The sequence below is a fragment of the Schistocerca gregaria genome, chromosome 8 (genome assembly GCF_023897955.1).
Source record: "Schistocerca gregaria isolate iqSchGreg1 chromosome 8, iqSchGreg1.2, whole genome shotgun sequence".
Classification (NCBI taxonomy): domain Eukaryota; kingdom Metazoa; phylum Arthropoda; class Insecta; order Orthoptera; family Acrididae; genus Schistocerca; species Schistocerca gregaria.
In genome coordinates this window covers 144,469,362-144,493,861 of record NC_064927.1, presented here as the reverse complement: position 1 = coordinate 144,493,861, position 24,500 = coordinate 144,469,362, and the positions used below count along the sequence as shown (strand labels likewise).

At 42.5% G+C, this 24,500-nt stretch overlaps 1 protein-coding gene across 1 annotated transcript in view; it reads right to left on the bottom strand.

The window, feature by feature from the left end:
- LOC126284170 (cardioacceleratory peptide receptor-like) overlaps positions 1–24,500 on the bottom strand; it is a 332,046-nt gene that overhangs the window by 42,925 nt on the left and 264,621 nt on the right. Inside the window, exon 3 of the mRNA XM_049982900.1 lies at positions 14,980–15,073. Coding sequence (XP_049838857.1) covers positions 14,980–15,073 — 94 coding nt within the window. The remainder of the gene's footprint in view (positions 1–14,979; positions 15,074–24,500) is intronic.

The window sequence follows — 24,500 nt, the reverse complement described above, 5'->3', positions numbered from 1 at the left end:
TCCTCTGTATGTACGGGTTTTTGTTACTATAAGCAAAATTCACTATTATAGCTCTAGGCTCATTGATTTGTTTATGATATGAACAGACCCTGAGTAATTTCTCGTCTCGGAAATGTCATATCCAAACTTTATATATTGCCTATTATTTCGTAGGCACCCAGATTCATTCTCAAGAAGGAGTGGTAGAGGATCCTTACCTTTATTATAATTATGTTCTTAGTTTTTGTCAGCTCTTACCTTTTAATGTATTATGGGTGCTGCTACGTTTATTTTCGTGTGTAGATGGCTGTAGACAGGTTTCGGCACCTAGATATCTTAAGCAGTTGGAACATGAAACTTTCTTCAGAATCGCACAGTTATGATGAGATGTTTCAACATGAAAGCCATCACTTTAATCTTTGTTTAGAGGTCTCTACATTGTATACATTTTGCAGGAAGGATACAAGCGGTAAACTGTATGCTGTAAGCCAACATATTTTTCTTCCGGTATGAAGAGCACGTCTGGCTGAAGTAAAATATTTAAAAAATTGTCTTTCTTATGCTTTGATCCGTTTGTATACGTGTTGCTCCAAATTTTTCGTTATGCGAATGAAATTAATATTTATGGAAAATTCGTAAATATTTGTTTTACCAGCTTTTGTTAAGATTTTCAGTCTTTTGTGTAACCTGTTAATTTACTGATACACTCATTTTTACAGTTAGCGTTGGCACTTTATTTCTCTTTTATGAAGTCTGTAAACGTTCTGGGTGTTGGTAGGAAGCATTTTGTCTTGTATGTACTACATATAGGAGAATAAATATAATCCAATATGAGATTTTCAATCTGCAGTGGAGTGTGCTCTGTTATGAAACTTCCTGGCAGATTAAAACTGTGTGCCGGACCGAGACTCGAACTCGGGACCTTTCCCTTTCGCGGGAAAGCGCTCTACCATTTTTTTTTAAAAAATTGTTCGGTAATGTTCGTTGCATTTGGTCTGGCCAGAGATCATAGGACATCCGTTCATGTTGATCGTTGATTTCTTTAGTCAGGTTTTTCTTTATTACAGAGGGCCAGCGCCTCTCTGACGAAACACATTGAGCTACCGTGCCGGCGTCATCTGGGCTACCAAAGCACGACTCACGCCCCCTCCTCACAACCTTACATCAGTTGCATAACAGCGCTCACTACGCTGCAGAGTGAAAATCTCATTCTGTATTATATACATCCCCCAGGTTGCGGCTAAGCCATGTCTCCTCAGTATCCTTTCTTCCAGGAGTGCAAGTTCTGCAAGGTTCGCAGGAGAGCTTCTGTGAAGTTTGGAAGGTAGAAGACGAGGTACTCGCAGAACTGAAGCTGTGAGGACGGGTCGTGAGTCGTGTTTGGGTAGCTCAGATAGTATAGCACTTGTCCACAAGGCAAAGGTCCCGAGTTCGAGTGTCGGTCCGGAAAACAGTTTTAATCTGCCAGGAAGTTTCAATAAATGCAATGCTTCCTTTTTGTTTTTATTTTATGTAACACTGATAGGCATTTTGAATTGTGTGCGTAATCGTAATTCTTAATGAATGACGTGCATGCGGGAAAGCTGAATCCCACACGCTGTAGTCTTTTCTTCTCTCTCTCTCTCTCTCTCTCTCTCTCTCTCTCTCTCTCTGTGTGTGTGTGTGTGTCCCCATCCCTCTCCCCCTGCCCATGCTATCTCTGTGTATCTAGATATCAGAACATTAGACCTACTTTCTTCTTGAATATAAAATCTTCCAGGCTCCTTCATGTTCCTTTTCAGGTGATTTCTTTACTATTCCACATTACGATCCGTCTGCTAGGATCTTCTTCAGGGATCTTCTTGTGTCTGCAAATGGATGAAAACCATCAAAATTCGTTGTCTAATTCACCTAAATCTTTTATCGCGGTAGTTCCTTGGATAAAATTCTGCAGGATATTATTGGTAGGCCATTGACATTGCATAACTCGTGATAACTCCTAGTGAAAGAGGGGGGGGGGGATGTTTACTTCCCTCTCCTCCTCTATTATTTGGTAGAAGAGCTTCAAAAGGTCTCCGATATTCCCCACCTTTCCATATTGGGTTCAAGTTCTTAGAATTCTTCTCTCTCTAACTTTTTGTTTTCCATTCAGACTTTGTGAGATGAACGACAGAAACTCCATGGCATAGGCTTTAGGATAGACGAATGTTGTGTAGTATATTACCTTCGCATTACACGGTAACCATTTCTTATTGCAGCTGTTCTATCTGTAGGCTAGTTATAATTTGTAAACTCTAACAGGAGTGACTCCTTACTCTGAAAATCTCGGTTCATTCTAACCTCTGAAGAATTTAATTTTCTCCAACCTGTTGGTTTTCCCCTGTATGAAGATGGTGTTGCTTTCTCCAATGACACTAATTTATATTACATAGCGACCCGCACCGGATTCGCATGGGTAACACTAATATCTACGGGGGAGCGACTTGACTGACGTAAAGGTAAAAATTGCGCACTCTTAGTGAAAACTGCATCAAAATCGCTACAGTAGTTTCTGAGATTACTCTTCACATTCTGATAGAAAAACATGATGGGGAAAATTAATCACTATCTCCTTCCAAGGATTAGGTATTGTAGTCACCTGTTCCGGTCTCTATCGTCCATCCATCCATATCTTACGTGGTCTACCTAGTTCTCTCTTTCGAGTTGTCTGGTAATTAATTTTTTTGCGGTACATTTTCTGTGAACATGATCCTTCCATTTCATTCTGTCCTTGTCATTAACTGAAAATACTGTTAAATCTGATCTTATCCTTTCTTTCCTTGTTTTACCTATTTTATTATAAACCCTTACATATCCCATGAACTTCTTCTCTGGTATCTATTTTGTCATTTATTATTATTTTTGATCTGACTGGATTCTTTCCTTTGAAAGCAATTATCTTTGTCTTATCTACATATACAGTTAAGTTGTAATATATCGCGTTTTGGCTTTATATATTGGTCTTTGTAAAGTATGTTCTGTTTGCTGCGCAGTTATCTGGTCAACAACATATAACACAGTATTTAATGGTACACTACATCCAATTTTAATCCATAACTATATTTCATCTTTCAACTTGATAACCAGATCATCAATATATAAATTAAATTAAATGGGTGGTCGATTGCACGCTTATTGTACACCTTGATTCATTAAAATTTCGTCTCAAATTTTCGAACTTTAACTTAAACTAATTTTGTGTTTATATGTAATCCCTTTACGGTATTAATAAGGTGCTGTTCCAGAACATGGAGCGCCTCGGTAATTTTGTTCGTGTGTAAGGGGGAATTTAAAGTAGACTGGGGCGGTAGTGAGAATTTGTTCGAGGAGTGAGGCATCCCAGGATAACCTGTGCAGTTCTATGAACCGCTGTGGCGAAGTGGTTTAGTGGCGCCGGCACGGTAGCTCAGCGTGTTCGGTCAGAGAGCTGGCTGGCCTCTGTAACAAAAAAAACTAAGTGAAAGGGTCAACAACGAACTTCAACGAATGTCATGTGACGTCCACTACGACGAAATACATCGAACCAAAACGAACAAAGTGAAAAAAAAGTATCTAACGCACTTGCCTAGTAAGCGGGAGCCCTAGGTTCGAATCTCGGTCTTGGTACAAATTTTTACTTGCCGTTACAGTCTCTATACGTAAAATCATATCTGTATGAGACCTTAAAGTCGCTGAATTGTGTCATTTGATATGATTAGGAAACCTTTATTTCCAATACTTTCCACAAGGGTGTTTTTACCTTATCAAAACTTTTCTAATAATTTATAAATGCTAAAAGCCTTTCTAAGTCAAATTCCCGATGTTTTTCAATAATTTGTCTTATTATAAATACATGACAATTGCACGAACGCTCCTTTCTGAAGCCTGATTGTTCTTCTGAGATTATTGCGTCAGCAAAAGTTTGTAATCTTTAAGAATTTTCCATAAATTTGGTATCTTGCATTTAGTAACTTATTTCTCTATAATTCCCTTTATTTTTCCTCTCGTCTTTATAAAATGTGGAAGTAACTTAAGCTACATTCCATTATTCACGTACGGGACAATTCAACCAACACATATTTAAAGAATGGAGGAATCAAAATTCTAAAATGATTCCTCCATATTTGATTAATTCAGCATTAATGCTATCTAGGCCAGTAGCTTTTCTTTTTTTGTTACATTTAGGGCTACTTTTAATTTTTTTGTCTATTTGATCTACAGAGCTATTATCAGTTTTTATAGAAAACATTCTTCACTACCTTCGCCATATCATAAATTTCTGTAATGGTATATTCATTGATTTCCTGCTATTATATTGTTTGCAGTATTTTTCTCAGTTTTATTCGGATGCTTGATAAGTTTGAACACTATATTCTGTTTTCCATGACTAACATGTTCAACATTAGCAATGAATCTTACCCAGAATTCATTATGATATCTTCTGATTAAATTTTTCGTTTTATTTCTTTTCTGTTTACATACTTTCCAGGCTTCAAATGGTTCAAATGGCTCTGAGCATTATGGGACTTAACATCTGAGGTCATCAGAACTACTTAAACCTAACTAACCTAAGGAGATCACACACATCCATGCCCGAGGCAAGATTCGAATCTAAAACGCGTAGAACCGCTCTGCCACAGCGGCCAGCCCCAGGCTTCATTTGAGCGTGTTTGTAAATAGGTGTTATAAGCATTTTGTTTTCCTTTAATATTGTTAGCGATTTTCGTATTCCATATTTTCTGTCCCCTTCTAAGATTTGATACATTACTTTTCCCACGTATCTCATTAGCTATTTTCAACACTGCTGATTTGAATCTTTCTCATTTTTCTCCAATATTATCTTTAGTTTCAGGCATGTGCAAACCGCGTGTGAGTCTGTGTTGATATAAATTACTTAATCCATACTAATATCATAAACCCGAAAGTAACTCAGTCTTTTATGTTTCACGACTATACTGCTGAACTGATTTCGTTTAAATTTGATATGGAGGTAGCGTTAATCCTTCGGAAGAACATAGGCTAATGCAGAGAGTAAGAGAAAGAAAAGAAGAATAGACCCATGTGAGGGAGAAGTAGGGAATGGAACATGTTTCATTCGTTCCTTTTTTTACATCGGTGAACATAAACGTTGTTAATAATTATTGAATCTGTTACATTATGTACACATTGTATAACATATTTCGACTTCAATAGTAAGATACATATTTTCGTGCTCCAGCCCGTGTTCCTCCGCCCCCAATCTCTTGAGAGTGATACTGAAGATGCCACCGTGTCATCCCCTGGGGCATTTGGGGGGCAGATGGGGACGAACATGACGAGCTATGCTTACCCGAATGGGCAGACACGAGAGGGTAGCTGCGTTATTGTAAGCAAAGTAGCTTCCTTACTCACGATCACTCACCGTAACAAAACTACTGGTATGCGAGCGTAGTCGCAGGTAACAGTTAATTTATAAAACGAAAAATACAGTATCTCAAAGTTACCGGTTATATTTTTGTGTGACTTGTAACGAATGTAGGTGTAAAGCTTGATGATCAAGGGAACAATCTCGAAGCGCGTCGCTATGGAAAACAGTAAAACGTAAATTTTGCGTAATGCAAATGGTGGGGGGAAAATGCTATAAAAATAATAAGTGGTAATTTTGTCTTGGGCTACAATGTTTGTAATGCCGCAGACCTAATGCAGAGTAAAACTGTTTTCGCGTTCCAAGGCAGTGAGATGCCACTCCTGCAAGACTTTGCGCTGCCAGCTAAGAACTACGAGTCAAGTTGTGCTGCCACAGTTTCTACGCGAGTTGCATGCACGGCTAGACAGTCTCGTCTCATACCATCATTGCCCGGACAGCGTCTTAGGAATTCCTACTGTAAAGAGACGCGGTTTGTGGCAAGCCACAAGTCTCCTCTCGAGGTTCTTACCGACTGTGACCTCTTATCTCAGAAGAGCGAAGCCTCCGCGTTCTTGTTCTTACAAAATTATTACAGTATCTCATTACAGACGCTGCCTAGCAAAAGCAGTATAAACTATCACTAGCGAGTTGCTAAAGAGACACTTTGAGCCTTACTATTGTTGTAGGAGCAGTACATATTTTATTAATGGACATAGCTTGTAGCATGGTCGTTCTACGTCGCACGTCTTTTTTGTGCTTTTGCAGGTTGCAATGTCAGCAGGAGAAATCAAAGAGACCGATTCCTCATGAAATAACTTCCGTTGAGATTTATACAAGCTTTTACATCGGCATCTTCCATGTATGGAAGTAAAGTCTGATAGGTACGTTAGTAATGCTTTGGGGACAGAAGTGATGCTGATAGTTGACTGAAAATGAAATGAATAGAAATTGAGCAATGTCCTCACCATTCAACTGAAATGCCTCAATAAACGCGACGTAAGTAAAACTTTGTGAAGCATTCTAGAAAAATCGGACTTCAGTCCTGCCAGAATGCACTTCAAACAATACAGTACGACAGTGCGAATTTCGCAATTTGGAAATGCAAAATGATCATGAAATTTCATGATCGGGCCGCAGACAGGAATAAATAATTTTTAAATGCAAATAAAAAATTGCGTCGACATATATTTACATTCCTAATACGGTTGATTGAGGTGTTTATTGATTTCTGCACATGATGTGAATCTTGAAATTTTCAGAAAATAGTTAAATCAAGATCCTGCGCTGCCGACAGGCGTTGATATATATCAACGGGGACAGTTGAAAATGTGTGCCTCGACCGGGACTCGAACCCGGGATCTACTTACGTGGCAGACGCTCTATGCATCTGAGCCACCGAGAGCACAGAGGGTAGTGTGACTGCAGGGATTTATCCTTTGCACGCTCCCCGTGAGAGCCACATTCCCAACTTAATGTCCACACACTACATTCGTAGTGCCCCTGCCCGCTACACTCATTACTCGTGACAGACAATCTGACCGAGTCCCGTAAGAGTTCGGGCAATGACCGAGAATCAGCACAGGAGAAGAAGGTCAATGGCCGGTTAGCCTTAACTATATATGGAGATGGTATCTGTTCTTTCGCACATGTCCGAAAGAACAGATACCATCTCCATATATTGAAATTTTCAAGCGTATACAAGGTGTTAAAAAAAGTGTCGAATACTTACTTTGAAAGGCAGCAGCACTCATCAAATAAATAAAAACAAGTCCAATAAACATGGGGCGAAAACGCATACTTTCTGAGATAAACAATTGTTTATAGAAAGAGCTACGCGATTGTAGGTTGTGGATATTACCCCAGTCGTTGCATTGGCGCTCGGTCAAATGTGTCGGCAGGGTATTCTGAGGTCTTACTCACAGTACTCATCCTACCATTAGATGGTCTGGAGTCACTTGTGTCGTTCAAGTCGTGTTGCAGGCTACGTTAGTTTTCGTCGTGTTTGTGTGTCTTATTGTACAGTACTTTCAAACCTGGGTACGTATCTTGGTATTTTACCTTCTTACAAACGCGGCTTCACTTATGTGTTTACTGTTATTGCGCTGTTTGTACGTACAAATCATATGGAATATTTATATTTTGTCTTTTCGACCACTTGTTAGCAATGGAAGCCTACTACTCGACAAGTGACATGGCGGATACGATAGTCTGCTATGGTTTAGCAAATGCCCCTCTACGCTGAAAAATACCCACAGCGCAGAGTGTACTCTGATAAGCTGTTCGGCAGACTTTTCCAGCGTTTGACGGACACAGGTACCCTTGCACCTCTGAAGTCCGACAATGGAAAATCCCGCACAGTCCACACGCCTGACATGGAGGAGCGTGTGCTACATTCGGTGGAAGAAACTCCTGGGACCAGTGGGCGACAATTAGCAGCACCAGAAGGCGTGTCTCACTCTCTTATCAGGGGGTACATCATCAACAATTTCTGTAGCCATATCATCTACAGCGCGTTCAGGCCCTAAGGCCACAGGATCATCGTGGCAGAAGGCGGTTCTGTCAAATGCTGTTACAGAAATGTGCCCCAGATCCACTGGTCGCATCCACGATTTTATCTACCGATGAGGCAGGTGTAGCAAGAGATGGTTTTGGGAATTTCCATAAACAACATTGGTGGGCAGATGTAAATCCCCAAGCAGTTCAGGAAAGAGGGCATTCGATTGTTAATCAATATGTGACAGGCGATAGATTATTAGGGCCATATCTGCTACCACAAAGGTTAACTCGGCCACATTATCTGGACTTACTCATGAATGTATTGCCCACTTTGGTGGAGGCTGTGCCATTGCAGTAGCGGATACAAATGTGGTTTATACATGATGGCGCACCAGCACAGTTTCGTCACTATGTGCGCAAACATCTTACGCAGACATTTCCGTACCTCTGGAACTGTCGGGGGTGGGGGCACACCCTGGCCTGCTCATTCCCCAGACCTCAATCCCCTAGACTTTTCGTTGTGGGAACACTTGAAGGAATTGGCCTATGCCACACCAATCAACGATGTGTGGATACTACAGGATCGCATCTTGAATGCGTGCCAACACGCACAACAGCGGCCAGGTGTACTTTAAGTGGTGCGTCATTCTTTACGCCGGAGGGCAGAGGAGTACATTGTCACAAATGGAAGCCACATGAACACCTCCTGAAAACAGGGGTTTATCTCAGAAAGTGTGCATTTCCGTAGCGATGGTCGAAATGGTTCAAATGGCTCGAAGCACTATGGGACAACATCAGAGGTCACCAGTCACCTAGACTTAGAACTACGTAAACCTAACTAATCTAAGGACATTACACACATCCATGTCCGGAGCAGGATTCGAACCTGCGACCGTAGCAGCCGCGTGGTTCCGGACTGAAGCACCTAGAACCGCTTGCCCACAGCGGCCAGCCGTACCCATGTTAACTGGACTTATTTTTCTTGTTGCGATGACTACTACCACCTGTCAAAACTTTCGACACTTTTTTTTTGAACATCTTTAATAATGCTCGATGATGTTCCCGTACTGTAGCCGGTCGTCGGTCACTGTAAAGCTCGACGCTCGAAGTCTACCATTGGTTTGGCACAACACAAACGTAACACATTTCCATGTCTAATACGGTGTAGAAAACCATTCAAAACACATTTCACTCGAAACGGAATCCATAAATGGAGATCTTTTATGAAACTTCCTGGCAGATTAAAACTGTGTGCCGGACCGAGACTCGAACTCGGGACCTTTGCCTTTCGCGGGTAAGTGCTCTACCATACAAGCACGACTCACGCCACGTCCTCTCAGGTTTACTTGTGGCAGTATCTCGTCTCCTACAAGGTTCGCAGGAGTGCTTCTGTGAAGTATGAAAGGTAGGAGCCGAGATACTGGCAGAAGTAAAGATGTGAGAACGGGACGTGAGTCGTGCTTGGGTAGCTCAGATGGTAGAGTACTTGCCCGCAAAAGGCAAAGGTCCCGAGTTCGAGTGTCGGTCGGGCACACAGTTTTAATCTACCAGGAAGTTTCACATCACGTACACGCGTACTCGCCGCTGCAGAGTGAAAATCTCATTCTGGTGATCTTTCATGGTTTTCAGGGGAATTTATATCATAGTTCCTGAAAAATTATTCTAAGTTCAGGTAACGATGACGGAGATGGGTAGCAATCACACACCCTCATCTCCAAAGTAGACCACAAAGGTGCAATAATTATAAGAGCTGACGACTGAGGTGGACAGGAGAGGCGCGACAGTTCATCTTGACGTTCACAAAACCAGTCCTGGACGATGCGAGCTGTGCTAACAGGGACCCTGTGGTCTTGGAACACAGCATCACCACTGTGGGACAAATACTGTCCTATGGAATGGACCTGATCAGCAAAAATGGTCACATAATATGGCTGCACAAATCATCATGGAACCCACATCGAGTTTCACACTTGGGACGTATGCCCGGCTAGAAGTTGGAAACAGTGTGCAACAATACTCATCCGACCAAATGAATTTCTTCTTTAGCTTGACAGTTGAGGTTTTACAGCTTCGGCAACAGGTTTGCTGTTTTGGGCATTTACATAACTGATGTGTGGTTTTGGATTGCCAGCTCACCCTTCAGTTCCCTGCTTACGGACCTCTTTTCGTGTTACATTCATGCTGACTGGGTTCGCGAGTGGGACATTCTGTTCTAAAGTGACTTATGTAGTTGTCTTCCTCTTATTTTTCGTCACAGTCCTCTTCAATGACCGTACCTGACGATCTGTGAACACAAACTTCCGTTCAAGTTGTGGCTTAGTTTTTCCCATTTTACCGTATGCGATATAAATTTTCGATGCGATGTCTCTTGAAACACCGAACATTCCGGCTATCGTATTTACGGAAACGCCAACCATACGAGTACCAAAAATTTGTCCACGTTCGAATTCACTTGTTGTTGTTGTCTTCAGTCTTGAGACTGGTTTGATGCAGCTCTCCATGCTACTCTATCCTGTGCAAGCTTTTTCATCTCCCAGTAGCTACTGCAACCTACATCCTTCTGAATCTGCTTAGTGTATTCATCTGTTGGTCTCCCTCTACGATTTTTACCCTCCACGCTGCCCTCCAATGCTAAATTTGTGATCCCTTGATGCCTCAAAACATGACCTACCAACCGATCCCTTCTTCTAGTCAAGTTGTGCCACAAACATCTCTTCTCCCCAATCCTATTCAATACCACCTCATTAGTTACGTGATCTATCTACCTTGTCTTCAGCATTCTTCTGTAGCACCACATTTCGAAGGCTTCTATTCTCTTCTTGTCCGAACTAGTTATCGTCCATGTTTCACTTCCATACATGGCTACACTCCAAACAAATACTTTCAGAAACGACTTCCTGATACATAAATCTATATTCGATATAAACAAATTTCTCTTCTTCAGAAACGCTTTCCTTGCCATTGATAGTCTACATTTTATATCCTCTCTACTTCGACCATCATCAGTTATTTTACTTCCTAAATAGCAAAACTCCTTTACTACTTTAAGTGTCTCATTTCCTAATCTAATTCCCTCAGCATCACCCGATTTAATTTGACTACATTCCATTATCCTCGTTTTGCTTTTGTTGATGTTCTTCTTATATTCGCCTTTCAAGACACTGTCCATTCCGTTCAACTGCTCTTCCAAGTCCTTTGCCGTCTCTGACAGAATTACAATGTCATCGGCGAACCTCAAAGTTTTTACTTCTTCTCCATGAATTTTAATACCTACTCCGAATTTTTCTTTTGTTTCCTTTACTGCTTGCTCAATATACAGACTGAATAACATCGGGGAGAGGCTACAACCCTGTCTCACTCCTTTCCCAACCACTGCTTCCCTTTCATGCTCCTCGACTCTTATGACTGCCATCTGGTTTCTGTTCAAATAGTAAATAGCCTTTCGCTCCCTACATTTTACCCCTGCCACCTTCAGAATTTGAAAGAGAGAATTCCAGTCAACATTCTCAAAAGCTTTCTCTAAGTCTGCAAATGCTAGAAACGTAGGTTTGCCTTTTCTTAATCTTTCTTCTAAAATAAGTCGTAAGGTCAGTATTGCCTCACGTGTTCCAACATTTCTACGGAATCGAAATTGATCCTCCCCGAGGTCCACATCTACCAGTTTTTCCATTCGTCTGTAAAGAATTCGCGTTAATATTTTGCAGCTGTGTCTTATTAAACTGATAGTTCGGTAATTTTCACATCTGTCAGCACCTGCTTTCTTTGGGATTGGAATTATTATATTCTTCTTGAAGTCTGAGGGTATTTCGCCTGTCTCGTACATCTTGCTCATCAGCTGGTAGAGTTTTGTTATGACTGGCTCTCCCAAGGCCGTCAGTAGTTCTAATGGAATGTTGTCTACTCCGGGGGCCTTGTTTCGACTCATGTCTTTCAGTGCTCTGTCAAACTCTTCACGCAGTATCTTATCTCCCATTTCGTCTTCATCTACCTCCTCTTCCATTTGCATAATATTGTCCTCAAGTACATCACCCTTGCATAAACCTTCTATATACTCCTTCCACCTTTCTGCCTTCTTTTCTTTGCTTAGAACTGGGTTGCCATCTGAGCTCTTGATATTCATACACGTGGTTCTCTTCTCCCCAAAGGTCTCTTTAATTTTCCTGTAGGCAGTATCTATCTTACCCATAGTGAGATAAGCTTCTACATCCTTACATTTGTCCTCTAGCCAACCCTGCTTAGCCATATTGCACTTCCTGTCGATCTCATTTTTGAGACGTTTGTATTCCTTTTTGCCTGTTTCATTTATTGCATTTCTATATTTTCTCCTTTCATCAATTAAATTCAATATTTCTTCTGTTACCCAAGGATTTCTAGCAGCCCTCGTCTTTTTACCTACTCTATCCTCTGCTGCCTTCACTACTTCATCCCTCAGAGCTACCCATTCTTCTTCTACTGTGTTTCTTTCCCTCATTCCTGTCAATTGTTCCCTTATGCTCTCCTTGAAACTCTGTACAACCTCTGGTTCTTTCAGCTTATCCAGGCCCCATGTCCATAAATTCCCAACTTTTTGCAGTTTCTTCGGTTTTAATCTACAGGTCATAACCAATAGATTGTGGTCAGAGTCCACATCTGAACCTGGAAATGTCTTACAATTTAAAACCTGGTTCCTAAATCTCTGTCTCACCATTATATAATCTATCTGATACCTTTTAGTATCTCCAGTATTCTTCCATGTATACAACCTTTTTTTATGATTCTTGTGTTAGCTATGATTAAGTTATGCTCTGTGCAAAATTCTACCATACGGCTTCCTCTTTCATTTCTTAGCCCCAATCCATAATCACCTACTATGTTTCCTTCTCTCCCCTTTCCTACTGACGAATTCCAGTCACCCATGACTATTAAATTTTCGCTCCCTTCACTACCTGAATAATTTCTTTTATCTCATCATACATTTCTTCGATTTCTTAGTCATCTGCAGAGCTAGTTGGCATATAAACTTGTACTACTGTAGTAGGCATGGGCTTTGTGTCTATCTTGGCCACAATAATGCGTTCACTATGATGTTTCTAGTAGCTTACCCTCACTCCTATTTTTTATTCATCATTAAACCTACTCCTGCATTACCCCTATTTGATTTTGTATTTATAACCCTGTAATCACCTGACCAAAAGTCTTGTTCCTCAAGCCACCGAACTTCACTAATTCCCACTATATCTTTTAACCTATCCATTTCCCTTTTTAAATTTTCTAACCTACCTGCCCGATTAAGGGATCTGACATTCCGCGCTCCGATCCCTAGAACGCCAGTTTTCTTTCTCCTGATAACGACGTCCTCCTGAGTAGTCCCCGCCCGGAGATCCGAATGGGGGACTATTTTACCTCCGGAATATTTTACCCAAGAGGACGCCATCATCATTTAATCATACAGTAAAGCTGCATGTCCTCGGGAAAAATTACGGCTGTAGTTTCCCCTTGCTTTCAGCCGTTCGCAGTACCAGCACAGCAAGGCCGTTTTGGTTAATGTTGCAAGGCCAGATCAGTCAATCATCTAGACCGTTGCCCCTGCAACTACTGAAAAGGCTGCTGCCCCTCTTCAAGAACCACATGTTTGTCTGGCCTCTCAACAGATACTCCTCCGTTGTGGTTGCACCTACGGTACGGCCATCTGTATCGCTGAGGCACGCAAGCCTCCCCACCAACGGCAAGGTCCATGGTTCATGGGGGGAGGCGAATTCACTTAGCTCATACAGAATACACTCACACTACACAGAACACTATTCTGACGAGGTCTGACACTTGCAACATATTGAGGACATCGCACAGAGCAACCTTCAGATTTGGTTAGCGTCTGCATTTATGTTCAAGTATGAACTTCTCGTGATATTTCCACAATTTTGGCCAACCGCTATTTTTTACGCAGGACTCAAGTTCGGAATAGCAAGACCGACCACAAAGCGAACGGGCAGAACCCTCCATGGCGGAAATGCTATTCTTAGGTGTCGGGTGAGTTGCTGCTCGTCTTGGATGTTCAACAAGAGCAGATCATACGCAGCCAGTTGATAGTCACTATCCTCCAGAATGATATTTTCTCTCTGCAGCGAAGTGTGCGGTAATATGAAACTTCCTGGCAGATTAAAATTGTCGGACCGAGACTCGAACTCGGACCTTTACCTTTCGCGGGCAAGTGCTCTGCCATCTTAGCTACCCAAGCATGGCTCACGCCTCGTCCTCACAGCTTTACTTCCGCCAGTACCTGGTCTCCTACTTTCCAAACTTCACACAAGCTCTCTGTGAAACTTGCAGTCACTATCCTGGTTAACCAGGTTTTCCGCAACTCGTAGGGAGACGATATAGATCTTTGACGACTGAAATTTCGTGCTTGATACTTGTTGTAATCCCGGAATATAATTGAGACTTCTGTACTAATATTTAGGAAAAAAGTACAAGAGACTCAGTTGGTCGACTGCATCACGCACTGCTCGTTTTATTTATGATTTTTTTTCCGTGATATCTTTTTACCCTCGTGCGTTGTTCCCATGTGTCAGGAACAAATAAATCACACGTAGACACTTTACTGGAGTAAAGCGGATTCTCTTGCATGGCAACATTTCCTCCTATCTTCTCTTGGAGCTTCGACTCTTGGCTATAGATTCAGCTGACCAGTTTCAGTTTCTAAATATCATTATAAGGAAGACAGCCTACATTTTGATAGTCCTTAAAAAGAAAACTAGTATGAGATAGAACGCTACAAACATTATTATCTATTTCTGGAGAATGTGGGGCGTATTACCACTAATCTACTGAGAAAATGCAATAATTGACGAAGTTTTGCCGGTTTCGAAGCCTTTCTGGCACAGAAATTTTAATTTTCCTTATGTAAAAATCAGTCAGAATACCCGTGGATATTCTCTTGCAAAAGGGCTACCTCTTAGCGTCCACGTTCAAACAAATACTCGTCTATAAGCATTTAGAAAAGTGTCAGACAACACTGTGCAATAACGATTTCCATCTGAGTCACTTGGTGGATGAAACATGGCAACAGACTTACAGATTTAAATAAGAGAAATGGGCGATTTTTAGCGGTGGTACTTCACCATTACAACTTTACACCTACTTACAGCTGCCAGAGAAGTTCATCGGATGTGTGATGGCGTCGTAGCGATCTATGCTGAGGGCCACCAACACGTATGTGGAGGAGTACGTCACCACCACCTGGAAGAAACAAATGCTGAGTCATCAACTCATTTCTGTAATCATGTACAATGAACAAAATAAGCCAACAGGAGAAAAGATCAGTCACGTCTTTCCTTATATCGAAACGGGTAACGCCTCGACGATGTTTAGAACTGCAGAAGATACTCGATGTTAGAAAAATCATTGTCCAGCCCTCCACGTCATGGAAATGTCGGTGAAGGCAGAAAAAATAATTAGGGTTAAACATTCTGGCGAAAGCTCTGCGCGATGGGGAAAGCGGCCGTGTTGTAGACTCGATTAATTTGCTTTAGTCGGAGTGACTATTTTAGAAGCCGTCACGTATTTAAATTTGTTAAATAGTAACGGAAGGGCATGAGCCTACAGTTACAAACATGACTTCTATTTAACACACGATGCATTTTGAGCCTTAAACGTCCATATTCAATTGCATAACCTATTATTCTGTCATTATTATTGCATTCCAGTTCCCAATGATCATATTAAATAAATACATTTCCGTCTGAGGATTAAAATAATACAATTCCAAAATAATGTATTTTTTCTGTCGTCAGTTTTTTAGGATTGCGGTATAGATAATTACATTTACGTGATAAATCAGATTTAAGAAGATAACAATTTATTGAAGGTAGGAGAAGAGATACTGGCAGAAGTAAAGCTGTGAGGACGGCGCGTGAGTCGTGCTTGGGTAGCTCAGTTGGTAGAGCACCTGCCCACGAAAGGAAAAGGTCCCGATCCCGAGTCTCGGTCAAGCACACAGTTTTAATCTGCCAGGAAGTTTCTTAACAATTTATTGTTACACGGGTAACCTCACAGGAAAAAATACCATTTACTCCCTTGAAATGGCACAGTTGTCGCCTTGTAACGTTGTGGCTGGTGCACAACTGGTACCAAGTGGCCACGTGACTCAGTAGCAGTACTGTGCAGTATACGTCGGTGTCTGTTGTATGGGATAAGCGCAACGTGATAGGTCACTGTGTAGGCGCCACAGAATTGCAGAAACGAGCTAAGGTGTTTAGAATTGACCATTATCGCACCACGAATAAAGATGCCTGATTTGTTGGTGTAACTTCGCAGTCAGTCCAAGGAATGTTTGCAAGGAATGTTGTGACAGACGATTTTAGGCCAACAAGAATTGCCGATATTTATCGCACGTTAACTGACGCGCTGAAGTACTCGATTGTGAACGCATGGAAAAATGACATACTATTCCTATTTTGAACAGCAGGTGGAACGTAGCAATGAGCAGTCTCGCATCTGATACTTCTACGAGATCTAATAATCAATGATTGGCTTCAGCTGGATGTAGCATATCTGAAGTAACATGTCTGAGGAGACTCGGGGATTTCCTTCCTCGCCAAATGGAGTCCACTATCGGGACGGTGGTGCTTCGTGTGAGGCTTATGTCTCCTGGAACTTACTCCTTTTCCCCGGCTTCGCTACGAACACGACAGAGAGTAACTATATGCGAGGATATCTCACTTTTGCTGTTCAAAGATGTGATTGCGTTAACGATATTTTCCTCCATTAGATTTCAGATCTGACTTGAATAGTGTAATTGGTCACAGTCGTTCGATTTATACCCTTTTTGGAAGAAAACAGATAGTTTTGGCCCAGTTAGCTTTGTAAAATAACTTGTTTATGATAAACAGACACGTAATGAATCAATATCAGATTTCTGAATTTTAATTTTTTCTGATATGGCATCTGAATTTCGTGATTTGGAGGTCTAGCTCGAGCGCACACATATCTGATCAGGATTGTGTTTCATGAATATGTGAAGCGGATTATAACTTGTAGGAAATACGCCGCAATCCTCAGCAGTTAGGGAGCCTAAGTCAGTTGCAAATTCTAACAAAAAGAAGAAACTTCTGCTGCTAGGTAGTTCGCAAGGCAGAGGTGTGGGCTAGCAGTTGCAGGAAGTATTGAGGAGTGAGTACTAGGTCACCAGCATTGTGAAGCCTAGTGCAGGGTTGGCTCAGGTGACTGTTAACATACGGGAGTTTAGGAATTTTTCGAAAGAGGATCAGGCAGTGATTGTGGACGGAGCTGGCCTTGATAGGGACGGGGAATATGATGTAGGTGATGACCTGGTAAAAATAGCTAATCAACCTGGTGACACTAATGTGCACTTCGTGCAGCTGTTTCAGCGTCATGATCGTCCTCATCTTAATGCTGCTGTTAGGCGTGTTAACATGGGGCTGGAGAAGGCGCTGATGGCGGAGGGCATGGCTCACATTACAGTGGTGCCAGTTGGGTCTATCACTACATCGGATTCCACTAGGCATGGCCTACACCTGAGTAAGTGTGGGAAGGGGAGACTGGCAAAGCTTATAGGTGACAGTGTATTGGGCGCTGGTGGGATCACCCATGGGAAAATTCCTGTAGTACTTGGTGTTAGAGCTGCACCGCTTTTAGACTGAAGTATCCCTGCTTAAAGGAAATCCCTTTAACACAGGAATCGCTTTCAAAGGAGTTCAGGTATACAAGTAGTGAAGTTATTAGCATACTTCATCAAAATATACGAGATATTAGAGATGGAGCTAGTGAATTGCTTGTAGGACACTGACATTATTGTTATATCGGAGCACCACTTAAAAAGTTTGACAATTCAGAGGCTTCCTTCACCAGGATACAGATTAGCTGGCTGTTTTTCAAGGAGTTCGTAGATGTATCATGGCACTGCACTGAGCAGGTATTTGAATGTTGTGCAGGGACAGTTGAATTTAGTGAGATGAAACTTGTAATTGTTGTTATTTATAGTCATAGCACTTCTGCTCAACTTAGAGAGGGTTCTTATAAACTTATAGATTTTTTTGGGTTTATAAATATTTTTTATCTGTTATTACTTTTATGTTGTAATATCATGTACTGACACGTTCCATGACCTTGGAAATTTGCACGTCAATTTTGTCCTACGGAACTAGACATGCTAAGTAAAAATTAAACAGATTGGTGCTGTTCTTTCTGAATTCGAGGGGAGACGGCAACATTACGCACTTTCACCCTGACTTCGTACTTAGATCCCACGATACTCATCTTCCCGACTAGTCTAGTTGGAGGGCCCTCACAACGAGCCCACAGTTACGTGTATTGTTGGCTGAAATTATGTTTTAATGATAAAATACTTGAAATAACAGTAATCTAAATTTCACTGTAATACAGTAACTAGTTTCGACAGCAAAATGAAATACGTTTTCATCAACGGTAACCGGTATCAATCTATAAATATCATCTTCAGGCCTTTCGACCCAGCGTCTTCAGGGATCACTGAAGAAGATGCTTTATCGTCTGAAAGTGATCTGTATAGATTGCAACCAGTCACCAATAATAAAATATACACTCCTGGAAATTGAAATAAGAACACCGTGAATTCATTGTCACAGGAACGGGAAACTTTATTGACACATTCCTGGGGTCAGATACATCACATGATCACACTGACAGAACCACAGGCACATAGACACAGGCAACAGAGCACGCACAATGTCGGCACTAGTACAGTGTATATCCACCTTTCGCAGCAATGCAGGCTGCTATTCTCCCATGGAGACGATCGTAGAGATGCTGGATGTAGTCCTGTGGAACGGCTTGTCATGCCATTTCCACCTGGAGCCTCAGCTGGACCAGCGTTCGTGCTCGACGTGCAGACCGCGTGAGACGACGCTTCATCCAGTCCCAAACATGCTCAATGGGGGACAGATCCGGAGATCTTGCTGGCCAGGGTAGTTGACTTACACCTTGTAGAGCACGTTGGGTGGCACGGGATACATGCGAACGTGCATTGTCCTGTTGGAACAGCAAGTTCCCTTGCCGGTCTAGGAATGGTAGAACGATGGGTTCGGTGACGGTTTGGATGTACCGTGCACTATTCAGTGTCCCCTCGACGATCACCAGAGGTGTACGGCCAGTGTAGGAGATCGCTCCCCACACCATGATGCCGGGTGTTGGCCCTGTGTGCCTCGGTCGTATGCAGTCCTGATTGTGGCGCTCACCTGCACGGCGCCAAACACGCATACGACCATCATTGGCACCAAGGCAGAAGCGACTCTCATCGCTGAAGACGACACGTCTCCATTCGTCCCTCCATTCACGCCTGTCACGACACCACTGGAGGCGGGCTGCACGATGTTGGGGCGTGAGCAGAAGACGGCCTAACGGTGTGCGGGACCGTAGCCCAGCTTCATGGAGACGGTTGCGAATGGTCCTCGCCGATACCCCAGGAGCAATAGTGTCCCTAATTTGCTGGGAAGTGGCGGTTCGGTCCCCTACGGCACTGCGTAGGATCCTACGGTCTTGGCGTGCATCCGTGCGTCACTGCGGTCCGGTCCCAGGTCGACGGGCACGTGCACCTTCCGCCGACCACTGGCGACAACATCGATGTACTGTGGAGACCTCACGCCCCACGTGTTGAGCAATTCGGCGGTACGTCCACCCGGCCTCCCGCATGCCCTCTATACGCCCTCTCTCAAAGTCCGTCAGCTGCACATACGGTTCACGTCCACGCTGTCGCGGCATGCTACCAGTGTTAAAGACTGCGATGGAGCTCCTAATGGCACGGCAAACTGGCTGACACTGACGGCGGCGGTGCACAAATGCTGCGCAGCTAGCGCCATTCGACGGCCAACGCCGCGGTTCCTGGAGTGTCCGCTGTGCCGTGCGTGTGATCATTGCTTCTACAGCCCTTTCGCAGTGTCCGGAGCAAGTATGGTGGGTCTGACACACCGGTGTCAATGTGTTATTTTTTCCATTTCCAGGAGTGTATTTTATTTCGCTGTCAAGACTGATATTTTATTACAATTCATTTCAATGTGTTATGCATTCAGTAGAAAACTTGAGACGAGTCTCTTAGTCAGGTACTGTCATATACACTAACCACTACAAGCACTTCATTAGTCATGGGTATCAGTGGAAGTTGATTCAGCACAATGTCTGTCGCCTAGGCCACGAAACTCCAAGATCAGTTGGCCAGGTAAGTGGCGAATGCTCCATCGCTGCTTTGCAGTGAGCTCTCTCCCACCTCTCTCGGCTCCGCCCTGTCGCTATGGTCCATTTTGATGCCCGTTAAAAATACACAGAGCACTTCAAAAAATGAATTTCCAACTTTAAAAATCCATATAGATTTATTCATATGATTTACAGATCTAGTTTTGGTGTCATTTCTATCTCGTAGCTAAACGGGTTGAATATGACTTCCTAACTCGGTTTCTTGCAGCATGTCAGGCGTACCTTGTAGATTTGCGGTTGATAAGAAGCCAGTAAGGGTGGTACAAACACCGTACGCTTGATGCAGCCCAAGTCCAGTGAGCGTGCGGGTCACACAATCCGCCCTCCTCGACCGACCATTTCCCTGGAAAGCGGTCATTTAGGAAATCCTCTCAGTGAGGTAGTGCGGTGGTACGCCATATTGCATAAAGAGTGTGCAGAGTTCTTGTTCAGCCTCGTCAATCAGTGGGATTAGAAAGTTTCCCAGCATGTCCAAGGATATTATTCCTCATATTCACTGTTTTCTGCTGGAAAAAATATAGGGCCGTAAATTTTACTCTTGCTCTTTGCACAAAAGACACCTCTACGGCTATCACGACCACGTTCGTCGGTACTTTAAAGATTTTCACTGCCACACATCCTACAGCTGTGCTAATTACTACTTAAATGAAAAGTCGACTCATCACTAAAAATAATGTTTCCATTAAATATTTTTTCCTGTTATCCATTTGACGTAACATTTCTCCATAGAAGTCCTTACAGGAAAGGCTGTCACTGTCTTTTAGTTCTTGCACTGTTATTAATTTGTACTGTTTAAGATTCAAATGTCTTCTTAACATACGCCAAGCAGTGACATGCGGTGGCGCCTTGCTCGGGAGGGGCACGGCGGATCGATTTTTAGGACTATAAAGGTTTTCCTCGCTTATTCTACCACTTTGTCAGATACAGACGGTAGACCAGATGATTTTATACGGCTTACCGAGCATCCCAAACACTTATGCCAGTCATAAATGACAGACCTTGCACCGCACTCTTTAGTAAATTAAACTGCACAGTTGTCGCGGACGTCGAGTCTTCAAAGCAAAATACGCACACAATTGGGACCAGTGAAAGGAGCCTTCTTTGACTCAACTGTCGCTAGCGCTGTAGGTGGTGTGACTCGGAACTAGCATACTACGTGAAACAAAATTTGGTATATTTACATTCAAAATTAAGCAAAGACTAATTCTATAAGCAACCCGAATAATTTTCTATGAACAGCTTTGAAATCGAGTCATAAGCTTCTGAAGACAAAGATAAGGCCTTCCATTGTGCCTCAATGCTCTGAGTGAACATTCAAATGTTATACCAGTGGAAAAAATGCTGCTATTGGAGCACAAAAAATGCGAATATGTTCCTGTTTATTTAAAAGTCTGTTACTTAGAAGTGGAGTACCAGCTGCCTCATTCTACTTTCCTCAGCACCTTTAAAATTGTTCCCAAAAATTTTCGCAAGCGAACATAATCGCGCTTCCTTTTTAACATGCAGCGCTCCTCAAACTACCACAAGCCCCTTAACTATAACTCACATGCACTAGTCCATTGCTGTAAGCCACTCATAGCCATCCACTCCCAGTTGCCGGCCCTTACTCACTTATTCAGTACAACTCATTGTCATTCTGTCTTTGTGTCTCTTTGTCATTGCCTCTTGTGTGACAGGCAGAGTCCGTTCTGTCGTACTACTACAGTCTCCTCTCACTGTAGCTCTTTCTGCCAGTATCTCATTCCTTCCTTCCTAATACTGCTGTCTCTTCTCACAGACATTATCTCTCTCTTCGTCATCGTCACAAATCTGACTCTCATTTTTACTGGCTCTCACTCACTGCCACTACTATTTATTCCCCCTCCCCCCCCACCCCCACCCACCAGGCAAACTCTCCTCCACGCTTTTCCTAGCACTGTCCTGTCACCGTCAACCATGTTCCACTGCCTCTGTGTCTCTCTCTTTCTCTCTTTCTCTCTCTCTCACACACACTGCCACTGTCTCCTTAAATCTTTGTATAACACAGTCATTATCTACTATCTTCTAGTTTTTTATTACTTTACTATCGCTTTGTTACTACCACTGCTCTTCTCTCTCAGTATAAGAAAGCGTGAGTTATTTTTAAAGGTGCTAAGGAATGTCGAATGAGGCAGCTGGAACCCCACTTTTCTCTCAGAATCTTTGAAATGGACGGGAAAATATTCACATTTCTCGTGGGACGATAGAAGCATTTTTCTGCTGATCCTTTCTGTTTTTAATGCATCCAGTAACGGGTGGTTTACAGTAGCTATTGTACGTGGAGGTACAGGAGTACCTAATGTTGGTGGACTTGAAAGTTTTGTTGATAGAGACATTATTGCCTTTCGAACCTACAATATGGCAGAACTTGCTAATAAAGACTTTGGTAATTCTGCTTGTATGTCGCCGTCTTCTTTGTCTTTATATACTCGTAATAAGAGAAAAATATCTGTAAATGAGTCTGTATTCTTTTGGGTAAAAGGTAAAGGAGTATGCGAATATGTAAAATTTGTTGGTGATTGTACTGTATATTTTCATAAATAAATTCTTTATTTGCAAACTGATCTGTAGCGTTAGCCATTAACCGGACAAGGGTACATCTAGAACCGGGGGGGGGGGGGGGGGGGGGGGGGGCTCAAGGATCTAACAGCATGTTGCGCCTACAAAGGCGGGCTACGCAACCCGCCAACCATATTACGCAATCTTGGCAGCGCGCCAGCGGTGGACTTAGCGCTCATGTAACTCATATTAAAAGAAATTTCTTGGTAAGTGAAATTTAAATAATTTACTTACGTGAAATTGACGCAAAACTAATTTTACACCTCAGCACGGATTTTAGGTGGAAAAATTGTTACATGTGCTTCTTACTACAACATCGTGTTCCCATATGATAACAGGCACACTTTACAGCATAAATTTTTCATTGCTACGTCACTTTATAAGCTACGTCTGCTCATCACTTGTACAACTAGCGCATCTTTCTCTGTATCTCGGAAACCGATAAAATCTTAAGAAAATTTTCAAAGTTCGAGATCGGGATGTCAGGAATATATCGTAAAAATTTCAGCCATTTGCTGTGCATAGCCATCTTGGAATACACGACTGGGTTTTGACTCGCCGGTGATGGCGAAAATATAATGAAAAAACTCTTTTCGTGGGGTTTCCGAAGAACTGGCCGCAAATTAATGACGCCTCCACAAGTCGCATCGAACCCACCGTAGACGACATCAGATGCAAAAAGAAGCCACGGATATGCTCCATTTGCCTAAGCAATAGTGCTCAAAGCCACTGAACCATTTCTTTTCTTTGAGTCATCAGTCTTCTGACTGGTTTGATGCGACCCGCCACGAATTCCTCTCCTGTGCTAACCTCTTCATCTCGGAGTAGCACTTGCAACCTCCGTCGTCAATTATTTGCTGCATTATTCCTCTATCTGTCTTCCTCTACAGGTTTTGCCCTCTACAGCTCCCTGTAATACCATGAAAGTCATTCCCTGATGTCTGTCCTATCTGCCCTATCATCCAGTCCCCTCTCCTCGTCAACGTTTTCTACATATTCCCTTCCTCTTCGATTCTGCGCAGAACCTCCTCATTCCTTACCTTATCAGTCTACCTATTTTCAGCATCCATCTGTAGCACACCACATCTCAAATGTCAATAAAATTCTTCTGGGTTAGAGACCGCATTGTCATTTATAAAATTCTGTTGCAAGACGCCTTCCTCAGGGTGTGTTGCTAACCATGAGGAAGGCGTCTTGCAACTGACGCCGAAACGTTGGAATTTTATAAATGACAATGCGGTCTCTTACCCAGAAGAATTTTATTGACATTGACAACGGCCGCGGAAGCCTACGGTTACATTCACATCTCAAATGTTTTGAATCTCTTCTGTTCCTGTTTTACCACAGGCCATGTTTCACTACCATTCAAAGTTGTGCTCCAAATGTACATTCTCAAATGTTTCTCTGTCAAATTAAGGCCTATGTTAGATACTAGAAGACTTCTCCATGAATGCCCTTTTTGTTGGAGCTAGTCTGCTTTTAATGTCCTCCTTACTCCTTCCGTCATAGGTTATTTTGCTGTGTAGGTAGTAGAATTCCTTAACTTCATCTACTTCATGACAATCAATCCTGATGTTACGTTCCTCGCTATTGTCATTTCTGCTACTTCTCATTACTTTCGTCTTTCTTCGATTTACTTTCAAGCAATATTCTGTACTCATTAAACTGTTCATTCTACTCAGCAATTCTTCATTTTCAAAATGGTTCAAATGGCTCTGAGGACTACGGGACTTAACTTCTGAGGTCATCGGTCCCCTAGAACTACTTAAACTTAACTAATCTAAGAACATCACGCACACCCATGCCCGAGGAAGGATTCGGACCTGCGACCGTAGTGGTCACG